Source organism: Diplotaxodon limnothrissa, linkage group LG3 (assembly GCF_057381915.1).
Source record: "Diplotaxodon limnothrissa isolate DT_005_m linkage group LG3, D_limnothrissa_male_GT1.1, whole genome shotgun sequence".
Lineage (NCBI taxonomy): Eukaryota > Metazoa > Chordata > Actinopteri > Cichliformes > Cichlidae > Diplotaxodon > Diplotaxodon limnothrissa.
This window is the reverse complement of record NC_140598.1, coordinates 63854154-63872927: the sequence shown is the minus strand read 5'-3', so window position 1 is coordinate 63872927 and position 18774 is coordinate 63854154. Positions and strand designations below refer to the sequence as shown.

The window sequence follows — 18774 nt, the reverse complement described above, 5'->3', positions numbered from 1 at the left end:
CACATGCAAGCTGAGTGCACACTAAAGCTGGACTTTATAGTACTGCACAGTGGCCTACACCACAGTGGGTGATGGTGCACCTGCATCGCCCTGCCCTCACCAGAGACTAAGATCAGAATTTTGGCCATAATCTTCAACAGTGGGGTACTTTTTGTCAAATGCAGAATATTTCAGAATGTACTGAGTCAAAGCGCAGACTGTGGGAGATGTGAAAATGGCATAAGTCTGCACTGGCAGAATAATGGCTTAATGGCACTGTGAGCAAGCTAGATACATTTACAGGATAAAACATTGTGTTTAACGGATGCATTATTCTATGGTTGATCAATAAACTGTGTTTATGAAGCATATTAATTCCAAGCAGCAAAAACACAGTTTTTGTGTACTGTGTTGCCACAAAGTGCAGATAGTTTTCTGAGAAGGTCATGCAAGGCAAGGCAAGGCATTTCATTTATATGGAACCAAACACTACAGTCATTCAAGGTGCTTTACAAGAAAAATGAAAAACAAAAATAACAGGATTTTTAAAAAAAGAAGACAGAAATAATATAAATAAAAACGACAATGGTAACAATGATGGAACAGCTACTCGGTTAGTTGAAAGCAATAGTGAATAAAGCTGGTTTAGCTTCTTTTAATTTCAATGGATACAGTTGGAGAAGTCCTGACCTCAGTGGGCAGCTGGTTCCAGCTTTGGGCATCACACTGGCTAAATCACCCCATTTAGTTTAAGCTCTGTGACCACTAGGTGACCAGATCTTGGAGAAGCCTACCACATCTGTATCTTAGACATCTTAGGCATACATTTAACAACCAGTAAAAAATTATTTTTATTTTTTATTTAAAATAAAAAACTTTAAATTGAATTTTGTATTTTAATGGAAGCAATGCAGGGAGCTGAGAATTGGAGTGATATCCACTCTCTTCCTGGATTTTGTTAAAATTCTAGCAGCACAATTCTAGGCTAACTGTAAATGTCTTGTAGTCTTTTTAGCCAGGCCAATAAAGTCAACTCTATAAGAAATAAAGGCATGAATGAGCTTCTGTAGATCTTGCTGAGGACATAATCTCTCAGTTTAGCTACTTTTGTGAGATGCCAAAAAGCTGATTTAGTTACAGCCCCAATACGCTCAGTGAATCTAAGGTTCTCTTCCATGATTTTTTCCCACACGTTGCAATCGTGTATCCTTGTGTCCAAATAGGATAATCTCTGTTTTGTTTTCACTTTTTCAAGGCACAAACATAGATAGCCAAATAAATCTGAGTATCATCTGCATAGCAATGATAGGCTGACTTGTATTCCTGAATGATGTCACACAAAGGAAGCATATACAGATTAAACAAAAGTGGCTCAAGAACGGACCCTTGTGGGACTCCACGCAGTATTTTATGCAACTGAGAAGTATTAATAAAGACAAAATAATCTATATAAATAAATAATAATTATACCTTCAAGGTATGAACTAAATCATTTAAGGATTGTTCCTGTGGGACCAACTGAATGTTATAATCTAATAGTATGTTATGATGCACAGTGTCAAATGCTGCACTAAGCTCTAACAGTACCAGGGTAGTTAGTCTGCCTGAATCCATATAAAAGCAGTTTCTGTGAAACTGATGAAAGCCTGATTGAAAGACATCAGGACAACAATTAATAATCATCAAGAAATTACTAATTTGATTTAAAAATACTTTCTGAATATTTTTAGCATAATAATAATCTCTTTTTTCAGCTGGGGTTTTACACCAGCAGTCTTTAATGACACAAGGAAAATAACAGGGTGGATGGAACCATTCAGAGTGTTCAAGAGCTTAGGGTCTATGCTGCTGTGGTACTGTAAATCAAGCTTGACTTAAAACCGCAGCAAAGACATTGTTTTCTTTTAAAATGAAGCATGTAAAATATATATATAATTAATTATAAACAAATAGCATGAAACGACCTGCGGTTGTGCTCACAGAAGCCCCACCCACCTGCTGTTGAAACTTTATGTTTGAGAGTCTTGCAATAAGAAGAAAGTAGGTTTAAAGTGAGAGTGCTTCACCAAGGCGCATGAGAAAAATAAGGATTTTTTTTGGCCTGTCCCGTTTGCTACTTTTACAATCAGAATTATTATGTGAAGGCCAAGAAAGATGCCCAATGGTGTTTTTCTCAAGTGGATCATTATGGCTTAAGGGTTCTTTTGTCTTGTGTCTTAATCCTGTCCAAAAACAGCAGATGGCTGCCCCTCCCTGAGCCTGGTTCTGCTGGAGGTTTGTTCCTGTTAAAAGGAGGTTTTTCCTTCCCACTGTCGCCAAGTGCTTGCCCAAACTTGAATTGTGATTTCAGGTAAAGCTGCTTTAATAGAATCCAAGAATGTAAATGAGCACAATAGGTTCCCTTTGAAAAATTTGACATACGGTGACATATATATTTATAATCTAAAAAATATTCATATAAAAATAATAGAATAATATTAACTAAGAGGCCCTGTAATAAGTCAAAAACATCATCCGTCATTCCAATGAAAACTAAACACTGGAAAGGGTGATGTCACTAAAATCTGCACTCTTAGTGAAAAAGGTTATGAAGAATAATGTCTTATCGACTTAAAATGCATGTCACTTTATTTATTTTATTAAAGATAAAATGCAACAACATAAAAATTACTTTAGCTAGCAGATATTCATCCAGGCAGTGTCAGAGCTTTCATAAATCAGAGGAAGGTCGTCGACAGCTTGGCATTACTATGATCTATTTGAGCCTCCCCATATGGAAAAGAAATAGAAAAAACTTATGAAATACTTGCATAAGATGTGGCCTACTTCATATAGTGAATCATATAAGGCTTATATGATTTACTCATGAAAGTGGCCACTTTCATATATTGTTTTAGTAAGTATCCAAAACATACAAGTTTCATTTATATAATTTTTCAAGGGATCTTACATCTGTTTTCACTCTTGTATGCTTTTCATACAAGTTTCGCACAAGACAGATACAAACTTTATAAGATATAGCTATCTATCTTTTCCATATGGGTCAACAAGCTATGTCGAGGAATATTTACAAAAAAGGTGCAACAGTAAAGCAAACAAAAGCAAATATTTCTTTATTCCACAGATGATTCAGCAGTCAGTGAGGCTGCACAGCATCCTCCGGGTGTTCCCCAGCTGTCGATGACCCCGCAACAACAGCACCTCGCCTCAAATCAACAGGATCAAAACTTTGACCATTCAGTGCAAAACTATATTTGTTTTATTCTAACAAGGAGAGAAGCCTTCCTACTAAAAACACACCCATGTGACATAAGACACAAGGTGACAGATGGCAGCCAAGTGGATGGTATGTTTGCCTGTAGTCTAGTTTGCTTGGGAATAATTCAGATGGCAGAAGATCCCTTTTTTTAAATTGGGATTCTGTTTTTACATATGCGGACACGCAAATAGTCAAACCTTAACCAGGACACCAGTGTGACTGTAAACAGGATTTGATTAAAGATGTCTCTCATTTGCATGGTTTTCAGCGCCATCAGTAGTGCTACTGATGACAGTGTGTCCCAGTGTGATCTGACAAGTTTGTCAAAGGAGGAAGTAACTGTGTGCAAAATGTGTCTCGTCTGCCAAACCACTTTTAACCTCTGAATGCATTATAAAGATCTTTCCAGCTGAATGCATTTTATTTGACATTAAACAAGCATTTGTCGGATCCATTCCTTTTAATCCCGTTTTATTTCTAATTAGGACCTGACTATTAACCACCCAGGTATCGATTGCTGCTGGAATGTTTTTGGGGATCCAGATAAATGTATTTAGATTACTTTTAGATTTAACCATAAGGTGTCTGGAAGAAATTAACCGCAAAAGTGCACAGTCATCATTAATGTTAATCAAACACATACTTAAAAAAAAAACAAAATCACACACAGTCGCACATTACCTTGGGTTTTTTCCTTAAAGCTTAAGGCCAGCATAATGGAGAGAAAAAGTCAGACCAGTTAGTTTGGTTGCATCAAAAATCGGCAGGCACAAAAACAAATGAAAATGTGGCCTAACAATACCAACGGGATGTGTGGCAGCTGTGCAGCAATACATCATGACTTATCATTTACGGGAAGAGACGTCAAACTAATGCACAAATGCGATGAGCAACACCGACCAGTTTTTTCATGCATAAAAACTCATTTATCGCTGTTACAGTTGCAACACAGACGTGTTTCACAAGAGCCGACTCATTTGGTTTTTTTAAGCCGAACATTTTTTGGTTTAGCCTAAATTCTACTGTCAAGGATTTTGAAGACCGTGCAACTAGAAGGCAAAGGACACAAGCAGTGTTCTGTAACGCTGGGAATAATTTTTTCTAGGAACTGTTTCTTCCCACTGTCACTCATCACATCTCACTTCCAGTTTGGTTGTGCCCAGTGGTGAAAATGAGGAATCAAAAGTCTGCTTCTGAAAACCGCTCTGTGAGTTATGTAACCGAAAGGGTCAAATAATCTCAACATACGCTTTCACAAAATCAGGCCTGTGTTCATGAAACTTAACTTGGCTCACGTTGAATGATAAGCGCACCAGCATTCCCGTTTATATCGAGCATGAAGCACAGTTTTTCATTGTTGACCCTGACTAGGGTAACTCTGAATATCAGCCTAAAAACAGGCAGCTCGTTTGCCGGTGTGGACATTTGCCCAGCTTTTCAGATATCCACTCTCCACACCGGTGCAAAATCCAGCACACAGGCATTGCAACAGGAAGTGACTTTTACACATGAATCTTTCAGTGTGTGTCCAGCATATAAAGGTTTAGACTCTAAGACAGACTCTTTCTGAAGTGAATTGGGATCGGTCCCTGGAAGTCCTGTTCTGACCTTTTACAGCTGCGTGGTTTCATCCTGCACCTGACAGCTGTCCAGCAACGACCCAGAAACAACCCACTGCACAAAGTCACTTTTGGACATACAATTTTGCTCTACTGAAGGGGTTGTTTTATAACGGCAGGCGTCTATTATACTTCTAGTGTTGATGTCCATACAACCTCCGTGTTCGGGGTATTTATAGTCCAAACATGGTCGTTGTGAACGCCTTTTAAATGTCAAACTTAGACTCATTTTCGATATCGTTTTCGTAATGCTTCCACATGTATAGACTCTGTATTCCCATGTTTCCAGATGGGCTGTTAAACTAAACAACAGTGAGCAGCTGCTCCGGGGAGCAGAAATGTCCTGAGCTTCTCACAGACAGTTTGCAAAACGTGCACATCGACAAAGACTGTGGAGCAGATAGTCCAGTTCATACAAACACACTCGCACGAACTTCTCGGACTTTCCATCACAACTCCTCCCAGTGCTACTTCCGATCACACACTCACTTCCTCTGACAAGACTCTTTACAATAAGACAGGATACCAACCTCACTAAAATAAAAACAAACTATATATAATGCAAATGCACTTTTGAACTTGTTAAACACATTGTACTCCTATTGAAATGAATTCCAACATTGTTCTAAATACTTTAACCATTATTATTTTATATTTTAACATATATTTCAAAGTTTTTAATATTAAAAAAAATAATGAATCCCAGTTTTAAACTGGTTACAAACAAGTAAGTTGATGAATTAAAATAAATAAACCAGTTAAAGCAGGAAAATTAAAAACCACAATAACAAAAAAACCAACCCACATGTACTGAATAAATCAGTAGGCTAACGCATAATAAATTGTGTTTGTTTATAAATAATCCATGTTGTAAATGTAAATAAAAAGATTTTACATTTAACAATCATGTAAATTCCCTAACCCTGTCATAGACGTCCACATGATGTCCCAAAAAATTTCCGAGTCCAACGTTCAAATGTTGAACGTCATATTGACGTCCAAGTTGGGTCACGGCAGGATGTCCAATTTTCTGACCTTGGACGTCGTGTAGATGTCCAGAATTGGTCATGGACCGACTGACCTGATACAGACATGATCTGTACGTCTTTCCGACCTCCATTATTTAATGGGAAGGTTCAAAAGGCTCATGAGTGCCTTTGCTGCCTATGTCATCATGGGACTGTTTACCATGATTTTGAAAATGAACATCAAATGGTGGTGCGGCGCCCTGATGCATCGCAGGGAAAACATTTAGTACAAAGGCCTGACATTTTCATAAATGCCATTGTGCACACATTGTTGTATCTGGATATGATACAACAATCTCACTTACCAAATGGGAATTTGTTCTGCTTCCCAAAAGTGATATTCAAGTTTCAAGATAGTGGTTTTAAGTCGGTTTAAAAACGGTAGACCAGAGCGTGTCAACAAAGTGCTTCTGTAGGCAGTCAGAACAGGACTATCAGGGCAGGATCCAAATGTGGCAATAGAGCTGGAAGCGGTGCATTTCTGAACCATTTAATGACCTTAAAAGGTTGCAGCCAAATTTAAATTTGGTACTTTTGTCTTCAAACCTTATTATGAGTGTGGTCATTTTGATTGCACCTGTGTGCACCGCAAGCGGAAAAATAAATTTTTAGTGAACTACATTTTGATTTGCCTTGCAGGAACCTCTCTGCCACACACCTCTTCAAAGCGGAACAAAATATAAAGGTTAAATTAATGCACTGTGGGATTTTCCCACTCCTAACACAGACAAATGACGTATGAGTTGCGCTCGGGGAAATAAAATTACCTGCTCGTGGATGATGTCCGACAGCTCTTTTACCATTTCTTTGAAATTGGTTTTCAGGCCCTCGTGATACTCAAACTGGTCCTCTTTGATCAGACGCTCGTTTATGTCCAGCGCCATGCTGCAAGCCTCGACAAAACGTCTGGAATCAGAAGAAAGACATTATGTCAACAAGTTAAAGTGAGGGTAAGCCAATAAGCCCCTTACGATTTTTTCTACTCATAAAGCAGACATATACCTGAAAACATCCTTGAGCTCTTTTACTTTCTTGTTGCCGGATTGGTTGGATTTACTGTCATCCAGGAATGCTCTGGCATACGCCATGGGGCCTGCGTTCACCTGCAGAAAAACATGCCTCAAAATGTAAGGCATTCTTCTTCTTCACTGATCAGTGCACGCAGATAACAACTGGTACATGCCACTCACTTTCTCAGCAGCCCCCCAGCACGGTTTCACCACTATAGCTTCTTACTAACAACTCATGAATTTTCTGTCAGTCTGTTCATCAATCTTTCATCCAAGCGTCAAACGTGGTGGGTGGATTGCAGGGAATACAAGTGATTTTATGACTGTCTGCAAGTGATGTGTAAGGAACGTCTGTATTTTCTAACTACAAACAGCAATAAAACAGCTCTGTACTCGTTTTTTACGGGGACTTATTTAATAATAAAAAATACACACAGTTAACACTTGGCACTCTGCCCAAGTGAGTCATAAAATAAACACACAACAACAAACACATTTCACTGATTATCATCTGAACGCACTTTCTCGTAAAGTGCTAACGCAAAGTTACTCGTCAAATTTGGTGAAGCAGATTCTTACAAGATACCAGGAAGGTTGCACTCAAAAAAAAACTATTTACACCCAAAATGTTGACTTAATCTGATTACATGTAACATTAGCAATGGAATCAGGTAAATGAAATTTACTTCATCAGTATATCTCCAGTTTATGTCAAGCATACATTAAGAAAAAGTATCATTAAGAAAAATCATTAAGAAAAGCAGCAGGGCTGCGCAATTAATCGAATTTTAATCTCAATCGTGATTTTGGCTTCCCGGAATTAAACGAACACGATCGAGCGATATTGATAATGTGTGCACCACCGACAGAAGGCGAAGCGAAAGCAAATCGAGTGCTCCCTCAATCGCCACCTGAAACATACTCGCATGAACACTGTGTTCCTTCCACTGTGTAGCGTTAACGTTATCCTGAACCATCTGGAGGAGGAATGCAACAAACTTCAAATGCTTAGAAGTTCTTTGATGTTCCACAAGAACAAATCATAAGCAAAGAGTGCTACAGGACTGTGTCTGCACTACAAAGCACCTCAGCTCATTCAACCGCCTGGAAGTATATGGCAGACTAAGGATGCACGAAGAAAAGAGAAGCAGCGTGGAGGTCGCTAACGTTAACTGTCCGACATCGAGCCTGTGGCCATGTGGCCAAAGATAACTGTCCACCAATCACAGCGAGGAACAGAAGTTTCAGGAATTGTCAGCTTACTGGAAAAAAGAGACGTTACCCTCACGGGCAGAAACAACTGAAATGCCACATGTTACAGGGCAAATAGAGAGCTATGAATTTCAGTCCCATCCATCACGCAGGTACAGTGAATGATGTACTTGTTTTTAGGAGGTGCACTCAGGTCGGGTGGATGAACACCTTATTTGCCCCGCATAAGAGCTTTAAAGAAGACCACAACAACAAAACCTGTTGTAAACATTCGAGCTGGACAAATGGTACATCAAAACAGCAGCCGCTTCACGAGCACATCTGTTTGAAGTCTTACTTCAGGTGACTTTAACAGGAAGGGGAACTGGAGCAGCGCCAGCCTGTTCTCGTCATCAAAAACTGCACATTTGTAAACAGGGGATCTATTCTCAGCATAGTAGTGGGAGTGTTTTGATAGAAACTCCTACACGAAAGGAAACCGCTTTAATTCCATTAGGGAGGTTGTGGGAAGTATCCATAGATGCAAAGCAAGGCTTGACGGGACATCCAAGGTTAAAGCTGGCAGACTGCCTGACCAGGCCACACATCCTATGTGGTGTTAATAAAAAGTGTGGCCGGGTCCAGACCGCACAAGAAACGATGACACACTGTAGTTGCTCAGTAATTACATTTGCAATGTAAACGTGATTTCTAAGAAGCTTTCAAAAGTCCTGCGTGTCTTCTCTGATGGCAAAGTCTGACTTCTTTAAAAATGCTAGCTGACTGTACAGACAATAAGCTTCGGGAAATGTTTGTTTAGTGTGAATGGTTTCAGGAAAAGTGTGTTAGCCTCTGGTAAAAACTGCAATATTTAATTTAATAACTAATAGTTAAACTGCAAAAGCTAAAAGGAGACTGTTGGAGGGAGTTTCTGGAATCAACCCTTTGAATTTCCTTCGGTGATCTACAAGAGTGAAAACGTGAAAGACTGCGGCACTGAGAGAAATACCTAAAGACAGTAAAACAGGGGTTTCAGACACATTGCCAGCACAGCCTTGTTCAAGGGTAATGTCCACTGGGTGATTGTAAAAAATGAGGAAAAAAACACAAAGCCAGCAAAATTATCAGATTTTCAGTTTAGCACATCTTCTGCCTGGTTATCAGTTAATCTATTCCAAGAAAGAGCTCTGAGTCATCCTTAGATTTACAGCCCTATTACGGACAGAAGTTCAGCCATGGAGCTGTTACTTTGTAACTACTGAGTCAGTGAGGATTTCCCAGGTAACTGCACGTTTTCATCCTGTGCTCTGTATGACTGAGGAGGAGGGTCAATCACCCCCCATCAGCATTTTCACTCAAGAATGACACTTATAACTCATCAACATGTAAAAGAAAGAAATAATACAAGTCAACTACAGATACAAGTCAACTACAGACAGAAAACTGAAATATCTATTTATGCGTAAATCTTGTTATCTCAACTAATCTGGAGGTACCTATGGCCAGTCAACTGAGGTTTCACCCCCTAAAGAATATATGCTTAATAAGTTATAAATACTATTTTAGTGGGAGTGTGCAAGAAATGCCATAGAACAACAACAATGGACAGTATAGCAAGTGCGGGAGAGAGTACAACAGTGCAGCGTCTAAAGCGTGGAAGTACTGACATTACTTTGAGTTTGATTCTGTAAAAAGTCACAAAAACATTAGCATCTGCTGTTCACTCTGCGTGAGAGGAAAACTTCTTTCTACAGCAAAAAATTTAACTTCAAATCTGAGCAAACAGCTAGCACGCTGAATGTGAAACCCCTGGATCCTCCCACTGACATGACCGCTGGGTCACTGGGCAAACCTCCGCCTGCCGCACTCCTGCTATACAGGTGAAAATAGATTTAAGAGCCGTTGAATCTTTGATTTTATTTTTTCTCTGCTGTGTTTTACTCGCATCTATTTGAAAGAGTGAGTATAAACACAAAACATTATTTTATTTTCTATGCTGGAATATGCAGAAAATAGGTTTAAATGTTAAAGACATTTCTTCCAGTCAGAGGCTGTTGCATATAATTTAATTTTTGCTTGATGCAATGTGCATAAAGTTAAAAGATTAAAACTAATAAAACAAGTTTTAAAAAGAGGCTTTTTCATTTGATTCAATTTTATATGATGAATTATGCAGAAAAATAGAGCTGGGTTGAAAGGTCTATTGCTTTTTTATGTATTATGTATCATGTTTTTAAAAAGTAACTCAGCAATACTTTTGAAAATAAGTCATCAGTAAAGTAACAGGATTCCTTTCTTGGAGAAGTAATCAGCAATTGGTAGCTAATTACCATTTTCAAGTAACTTGACCAACACTGGTAATCTGTAAACTAAAACAACACAGATTTTAGAATGACCTTTCTCTAAGATTAAAGAAAATCTGTGAAATTCAAAACAATTCATCTCCCTGCCTTATGTGGTGTGTGCTTCTGATAGCTAGAGATACAAAGTGATGAGCAGCGCTGTCTTGTACTGGACCTTTTTATTAGTTAAGATGGGCTAGCGCTTATCGTTTCACTCTTCACAGAAAAACCAATGTAAAAATAATAATAAAAGTGAGTGATCAGCTGTGCAGCACATCTGAGAAAGTTTACATTTTGTTTTTTTTTTTCGCCTTTACCTGCACAGAGACGCAGCCCTGCAGTTTGAGCTGCAGCTGGATCATGTCCACTTCCTGGCTGGAGCAGAGCTTGATCAGCTCCGCCGTCCGTGCCTTCATCTCATCTATGGCCACATCTACCGGCTTAAGCTCCACCTGCTTCTCAGCCACCACCTCCACCCGCTTCTTAACATATGGGAAAGTGTTGGCAGCTAAAGACAAGAGCGCAGGCAGAACCTGTTAGGTCATGTTACGCTGCAGATACAACAAACAATGAAAGAAAAATCAACAAAAAAAGAGACAGTGACATGTTGTAGGGGTGAATTCAGGTGAATTCTTGTTGTCTGACATGCCTGAGCAGAAGTGGACATATGAACTTTTGTGTGCGCAAACAATGAGAGATACAAGCATTCAGCATACATAAACAGAAACAGATAAATAGATAAAATAAAAGGTGCTCTTCATTGCTCAGAGGAGACTAATGTCCAGCTGTCACTTGCTACAGTAACCAGCTGTTAATACAGTTCAGTATTTATTGATAATTCAGTAGGCAGACGTGCAACTACAAAAAAAAAGACCCATGTTTCTGCACACTGCTACTAGGTGTTTTTTTTGCCTTTGAAATGTGCAACGGCGGAGGAAGAATGTGTTACTAATGTGGCGTATCCACATGCAAAACTCTATGAGACGTTCTTCTCGTGTTTGCTTTCTAAACGTGTTCTATGTACTTATGAGGATGGTCCTCCTCTTGCACTGCTCCTCCACCCCGCCGTGCTTCTTCCCCGACAGCGTGTACGGCGTCTCGAACACGAAGCGGCTGATGTTGTGGCACTTCTCAAAGTCCGTCTTCTTCTCTGGCGCTTCCTTCTCCTCGAAGTGGGGCTTGACAAAGGTCACTTGGATGTAGGCAAACTTGGGGTCAAGGTCTTTGGGGTTGACCTGCAGGCAAGCAGTCAGCAAGCTAAATGAGAACGTCATCCAGGAGCAACATGAAGTCTTGTTATTAAAGAAAGAAAGATCACTAGATAACCCACTGAATTCTTCTGAAATCAAAAGCAGACAAAGAAACAGTCTTTAAAACCACCAACTGGGACTTCATTGAAACTGATCACTTTATGTTGGACAAATGATATTTTCTGAGTAAACACCCGAGTGTGGCTTCACTGCCAAATTAATTATTTCTATTTCTGCTACTTTCTGCTTTCCACAAAAACAGGAGCCTGCCAATTAAAGTATTCCAACCGTCTCCCACCCTTTCCTTCCTCCATTTATCTACTGTACCTTATTTGAGTCTTGAATTATCTTGACATTTTCTGGCCCAAACTTTTCCCCATAGAGCGTCAGCAGCCGCTGGGAGATTTCGGACAGGCCGGTCAGTTTGGGTTCTTTGTAAATGTACTCCTTCCCGTCCTCCTCCTCAAAGAAGCCCTGTTCAAAATACACATTTATATTGGAAAACATCTTAAAAAAAACTTGGCAAAACTGCTTAGGACTAAATTTTCAACTTTTTCTTCAATACAAATGTCCTTACTGATTAGTAAATGATCATAAAAGATGCAGTCACAGACCACATGGCGCATGCTGAAGGATGTCACATTGTACATGTTTGCTTTATTTTCCTCAAACTTCCTCAAATCTTGCCTATAGTCACTTTCTAACCGTTATAATTTAAGATTGTGTAGGTGACTGTTTTTACTCACAGCTTTGAATCACACAAAGCAAAGTTGAGAAACTGATTCACAGTTCTAAATAATCCTCAGTTACCTTCAACTTTGCCTCATTTATTCTTCTGAAAAAGTACTTTTTGGTTCCTCTTCCTTCAAGCCAAATGTCTGATTGGCTGATTGGCTGTCCTCACATAAATAGAAAGACTAGGCAGCAGGAGGGTGGGGCTTCTGTGCTCACAGATCGCCATATTAAAGACATCATATAAAGCCAAGAGGGAACAAACTGTCTGAAGCAGAACATTTAGCTTAGTAGTTCGCAGACCAGGGTTAAAGTCTGAATTTGAGACATTTTCCCAGAAAAGTGAACACACAATAATGTCTGACTACCCTAGAAATAAGGAGAAGCATTTCAAGGCCTAATTATCTCCCATCGAACAATTTACTTCTTTTACGTTGAAAAGCATAACGTCTTTTTCCTTACATGGACTGGCTGGAACATGACAGCTTCATTCAAATAAAAAAACACGGAACATCCTGCTTTGTATTTATATAACTGCAATGCTGAAATGTCCATCAAAGAGATTTGTACAGCTTGTAATTTCTTCCTGTTTGCTCTCCTGCACATGAGCACAGACAAATTAGCAGGCGTGCTGTTCCTGCTAACTGCCTGCTTTTGTAGTTTGAGTAAATAGATATTTGAAACCTCTGACACATGAAACAACTCTTCTTTTGCCTAATAGAGAAAAGCATAACATGGACACTTTTGAGGAAGCTCTATCTATCTAACCCAACTGGGATGGTGTCAGAACAGAAGAAATGAATATCTGATACATCATTGGCTTCCCAGCCAACGATAACATAGCTGTTAGCTTAAACATGCAAAGAAGCCAGAAGTAGCCACTAATAAACCTAACAGGCGAGAATGACCAAAAATAGCAAAGTTTCACACATAAGTCTGAGGACTCCCAGTGGGGGAAATAATTATTTGATCCCTGCCTAAATTGCAAGTTTGCTCATTTACAAAGAAATGAACAGCGGCTAATTTTTATGGTAGTTTCATTTTAAAGGAGAGAGACAGAATATCAACTAAAGAAGTGAGAAATTAATTTGGATGTCAGCATTTTATTCTACAGTCGTGTCCCTGATGTCCTTTGACACATCTTTGGTCTTGCCCAAGGTCGTGGAGAGGTTAGACTGGAAGAGACGCATTACTATGTGAGATCCGGAGCATCTGTGACTGACTGACTGACTGAATGAGTGACTACTGATTGCAACCTGCGGGCACACAGCCAATCTGCGGTGGGAGCCAGAATTCTGTGTTGCAGGGGATCAAATGTTTATGTCCTTCAGTGACATGCAAATCGATAATGTGTTTTTTTCTGTGATTTTGGTCTCTCTCCATTAACATGTAAACGCCCACAGAAACTAGAGACGACTCTTCACCTCTTTGTAAGTGAGCAAAGAGGTGACAAGACTATTAGTACTGTTATTTATATTATTTGAATCATCACCAGGCCCCGTATACACTCAACATTTACATTTCACACAGTCTTCGTGAGTGTGTGGGTGCTTTCGGAAGCTGCTTGTTGACCTCACCTGTCCATAAAAGGCCACTCTGAAATAGGTCCCGAGCAGCCTGCGGCCCGACTGGATCACCTCCATGATCTTATTGTACGCTCTGTGCAGAGTTTCGTACAGTCGGCTTAGTTTCTGGAAAAAGTAGAACAGATGCCATCAGAGCTCGCCTGTTGTTAGCGATTGTTTGTTTATCGCAGCAAGTGGGCCGTACACACAAAGCCGGCACAGGAATTTGAGTTATGCAACTCGGCAAAACACACACGAATTAAAGTCTATTTGTTTTTGTATACAGAAAAAAAAAAAAAACTGCAAACCCACGGCTCAAAGAAGCAATTCTGTATATCAAGACAAACCAAAATATTATGACAGCTCTGCCAAACATGTCGCTGCTACATCGTGTGACGCCAACCATGACCTCCCTGGGCATGGACTCTGGACACCAGTCATGGTGTCCTGTTGTATTTGGTTAGCCGCTCATCCCTGATGTAGGTTAAGTACTGGAACGTCTGTGGATCAGACTTGTTCCAGCACAGCCCCCAGTAGACTAACGGCGCCAAGAAGGCATTGCTATTTCTGAGCCGCACACACATCCAGTGCAGGAGCCAACGCACTGCACACATTGTCATTTTGACATTTGGTTCATGCTTTTCAATGCTGTTACAACATGTTGCCGCAGTGGAGCACAGTAAAGATATGACGGAACCGGTTAAGCAGGTACTTAAAAAAAAAAAGGAAAAGAGTGGGGTGAAATGCCGCGAAAGACCTCCTCCATTCAGAGCAAAGAGCTGCTAAAAGCACAAAATATAACCAGATATACTCGTGAGAGAAAGTGTAACACTGGGCGTTTTGAAAGGTCAAATTGGTATTTGACAGACTGAAATGAAGTTATGAAGCAGTAAATAATCTAACACAAACACCAGTGCCAGTGGCTCCTCGGGATTGTAATGCTGACATCTCTGATTTCAAACTCAAGATGCTTCCTGCATTTTTTAATTGTTTTTCTTGAAGTTTTTAAACACACAGGAACGTTTCGGTGAGCGCTCACAGTCCTCTACCATTCAATGCTTCAGACTGGTGCGCACTGAAGTAAAAGGAGATGTTTCATGCATCATATGACTCTTCTTCTGCACAAAATGATCCCTATTAGTGCCGCCTGCTCCAGTCAGAGACGTTATCAGATGATGATGATGATGAACTGGTGGTAAAAATCGACAGAGAAGATAAATATAACAGTGAAATGCAACACTGTTGCAAGCAAGACAAGAGGTTAACGCAGCAGGAAATTGTTAAACATGAGATTTAAAATAAATAAAAAGTTTCTTTTTGTTATAGTTATTTATGGCAGCTTTCTTAGTCACAAGGGGTCATCACAGCAGGCAGCTGCCACTTATTTTTGTGCCAGATTCCCTTCCTGCCACGACCCCGAAGAGATCTGTGTCACCTCAAACTGTGGCAAACTTGTAAATCACTGAAGCTTGGGTTTATTATCAAAGCGCTGATATTTGTTTCTGATCAGAGATTAAAGGTCACCAATAAAACAGGTATCCTTGGTATGCCTTCTAAGCAATGTTCCCTCTAAGCTGCGCACAAAAAAAATCTAACCTGAATTGAAATTAAAATTAAAACTTTAACAATGCTGTATTGCAGTGTTAGTGAGCAGTGTTGGGTAAGTTACTTTAAAATAGTAACTTAGTTACATTACTAGTTACTTCTCTCAAAAGTAACTCAGTTACTTCAAGTTACTCGTTACTTTCAAAGTAACTAGTTACTAGGGAAAGTAACTTTGGTTTTACTCAGAATTCTCTTGTTAATGTGTTGCTTCCATAACTTTGCCAGTCTTCTAGCTTGCTTACTTGCCACAAGTGCACTGTGCCACCTACCAATAGAAAGGAAAAGATAATGTGCACATTTCCACGAGAGAAATCCCACGCCTGGACCGTCATTGACTGCTGCCATGATTCTAGCCTACGTCACAGAGTCATGTGCGCCTTTTACATCCAACACAAAAACTGCAGTCGTGGTGCTTTCGATTGTACTCAGAACTCAGAAATTCTGCCTTCTGAATAGGAAGATGTAGGTAACACCAGACTGCAGATGAGCTGCATACAGGGCTGGACTGGGAAAGAAAATTGGCCCGGGCATTTTGACTAGAAACTGGCCCACCATTATAGGAAAAATCATAAAGCCTTTGAATGAAAACAAACACTGTTGTGACAGTGATGTGCACTGTTTTGATGGTATATATGCATCAATCTATCAATCGTTTGTTGTAAGATTCAGATAATTATTTTTTAAAAGCTAGACATTTTAAATGAGAATAAGAAAGAAAAGTATTTCTTTGTGCCCCCCATTCCCTGTTAATGCCCTACCTGCCCCCTTGGCCACACTTTGCTAGATCCGCACCTGCACAGTTACCAGCTGTCAGCTACCTAAAAAAGGATCCTGGGGTTATTTGTCTCTCAGAAACAGTTCATAACTTCCCTTCAACTCATTCATGTCACCTAAAAGGTAAACCTGTTTCTCCATCACCTGCTCAGCTCTGATGATCCAGTAAGGACATCTCCTGGTTTCATCTTCATGTTTCCCTCTCACCAGATAACCAAACCATATCATGACCAGCAGCTTTTTTTTTACAGCTGTGGCTCCAGCAAACATCAGCTGATACTAGAAATTAATATTAAATAAATTCTAACAGCAGCTGATCAAGCTTAAACGTGCTGCTGTGCAGCGTAAAGACAGAGAATAACTCCAGCTTTGTGTCTTTTCCATTGTAGCTGAATTACGGGACAAACTGTTCCTTTTCACCTCAATAAGAAACGCATAATATTTTCTCTGAATACCAGACGGGACGGTTGGCAACTCTAATAACTTATGAACAAAATAAGGTTCAACATCATTAACTTCATAGCACCACCCAGCTGTATAGAAACTCCGTCATGCTAGCTAGCACGCAGTACGGAAAAAGTCAGAATAACGAAAATAAACTCCACCTAAGCTTGGTTTATATCTGACCCAGAGAGAGTGCAGGTCATAACTTCTTACCTGAAGTTCAGTTCACACTTGGACCGGCGGCCGCCTCGGGTCTCTTTTCCTTCTGCGTCCCTTTTCCTTCATCCACCTGCTGCCTCCACCACTTGCTAATGTTATTGAATCTGTGGAAACTCCGCGATGCCACCACACGAAGTAACGAGTAACGACCCTATCTAAATCCCAGTAACGAGTAACGCGTTCCTGATTTTGGCATAATAACTAGTTACCGTGCTCGTTACCACAATAATAACGTAGTTACTGTAACGCGTTACTTAATAACGCGTTAGTCCCAACACTGTTAGTGAGTGACTGGCTGCTCCCATATGGGATTAGAACGATGCCACCTTATCCCATAGTCCAGCCAATAATGCCTACCGTATATACGCAGCCAATCAAGGTCGTTGACAACCTATGACAGCGTCCTTATGTATGGAACGCCAGGACTGCCATAATGAATTAATTAAATACACCATTAAATAATTAATTAAATGTGGCAATAATTAATTAAAATTGGAATTAATTAATTAAATAAATAGTTATGACACATGTAATTAATTAATTATTGACACATTTAATTAATTATTTATGCATTTCACATTTTAATTAATTATTGACACATGTAATTAATTAATTATTGACACATGTAATTAATTATTTATGTATTTCACATTTTAATTAATTATTGACACATTTCATTAATTATTGACACATTTAATTAATTATTTAATGATATATTTATTTATTTCATTTTGGCAGTCCTGACGCCTGGCTCTCGTCATGAAATAATTTTATCTGTCAGCCTCACCCATCAAACTCAGGGGGCGGGGTTAACGCTGCCCATGCAGCTTCTCTAACATTTGATTGGTTGCCGTGCAAAGTAAGTCAAAACAGGTCAATCCTAGAAAATCGATTGCTTGTGTAGACTTGGGGCAGCCAGTTATCCCAGAATGCAGATCAAATCACAAGCAGCAATGGTGGTGGTGTAGTTTTAAAATACCCCGTTTTTCTGTCACCAGCTACACTTTTAACAGTGTTTTAGCCGCGAATGTCGCGACGTATGTCTGGTCAGGTTGTCAACATAGAACATGTTTGCAAAAGTGCTCAGATGTTTTCAGAGATTTCACTAGCTCTGCTAACAGTTAGCATGCAGAGTGCACCGAGGGGGTTACGTTAACCGGTTTGTTTACATATTCCACTCTCCGTGTTCCACATGTTGCATTCGCAGATTCTCATTTTCACCGAACGATCGTCTCTTTCCGCCTGGTCTTGTGTCTCTGTGCTTCTGTAACATAAAGAACGAGCTGACATTTTTCTCACGAAACCAGCGATCAGCTCAACAGACCCTCAGTTTACCTGCATGCATCCTCCTCCTCATCTGTCAGCTGTTTAACACCTGCTGCTAATTCAAGAAACACGCCTACGTTACCTGGTGATAGTCACAGTTTAACTGGGCAGCCGGTGCTCGATATAACGCAATGTCAGCGCATTTTTCTGCACAAGATAAGTAAATATAGTGTTTTCCCCGAGCGCAGAGCTGCTGGAGCTCGTTTCCTTACAGAGCACTTTATAGGCGAACAGCTTTATCAGCGGCTGATGTCCAATCACCGGCACACAGCTTTGAAACCTCAGCTGAGTTTTAGCTCTCAGTGGTTAAACGCTGGACTTCATTCACTCAGGTTCTGTCTGTCGGGTCACGTTTACTTTGCTGTTTTATTCACAACTGAGCAAATCGGTTTGGCTGAGGTTAAAGTTACGTTTCATAACTGCATAGTTTC

At 39.9% G+C, this 18774-nt stretch overlaps 1 protein-coding gene across 3 annotated transcripts in view; it reads right to left on the bottom strand.

The window, feature by feature from the left end:
* dock11 (dedicator of cytokinesis 11) overlaps positions 1-18774 on the bottom strand; it is an 88179-nt gene that overhangs the window by 1586 nt on the left and 67819 nt on the right. For 2 of the 3 annotated variants that reach the window (XM_085349730.1, XM_085349732.1), the window contains 6 exons: positions 13988-14101; positions 12006-12152; positions 11453-11663; positions 10746-10936; positions 6888-6988; positions 6653-6791 (listed from right to left, as the gene is read on the bottom strand). In XM_085349730.1, coding sequence (XP_085205856.1) covers positions 6653-6791; positions 6888-6988; positions 10746-10936; positions 11453-11663; positions 12006-12152; positions 13988-14101 — 903 coding nt within the window. Of the gene's footprint in view, positions 1-3919; positions 3940-6652; positions 6792-6887; positions 6989-10745; positions 10937-11452; positions 11664-12005; positions 12153-13987; positions 14102-18774 lie in introns of all 3 variants that reach the window. The other variant, XM_085349731.1, reaches the window with a different exon arrangement.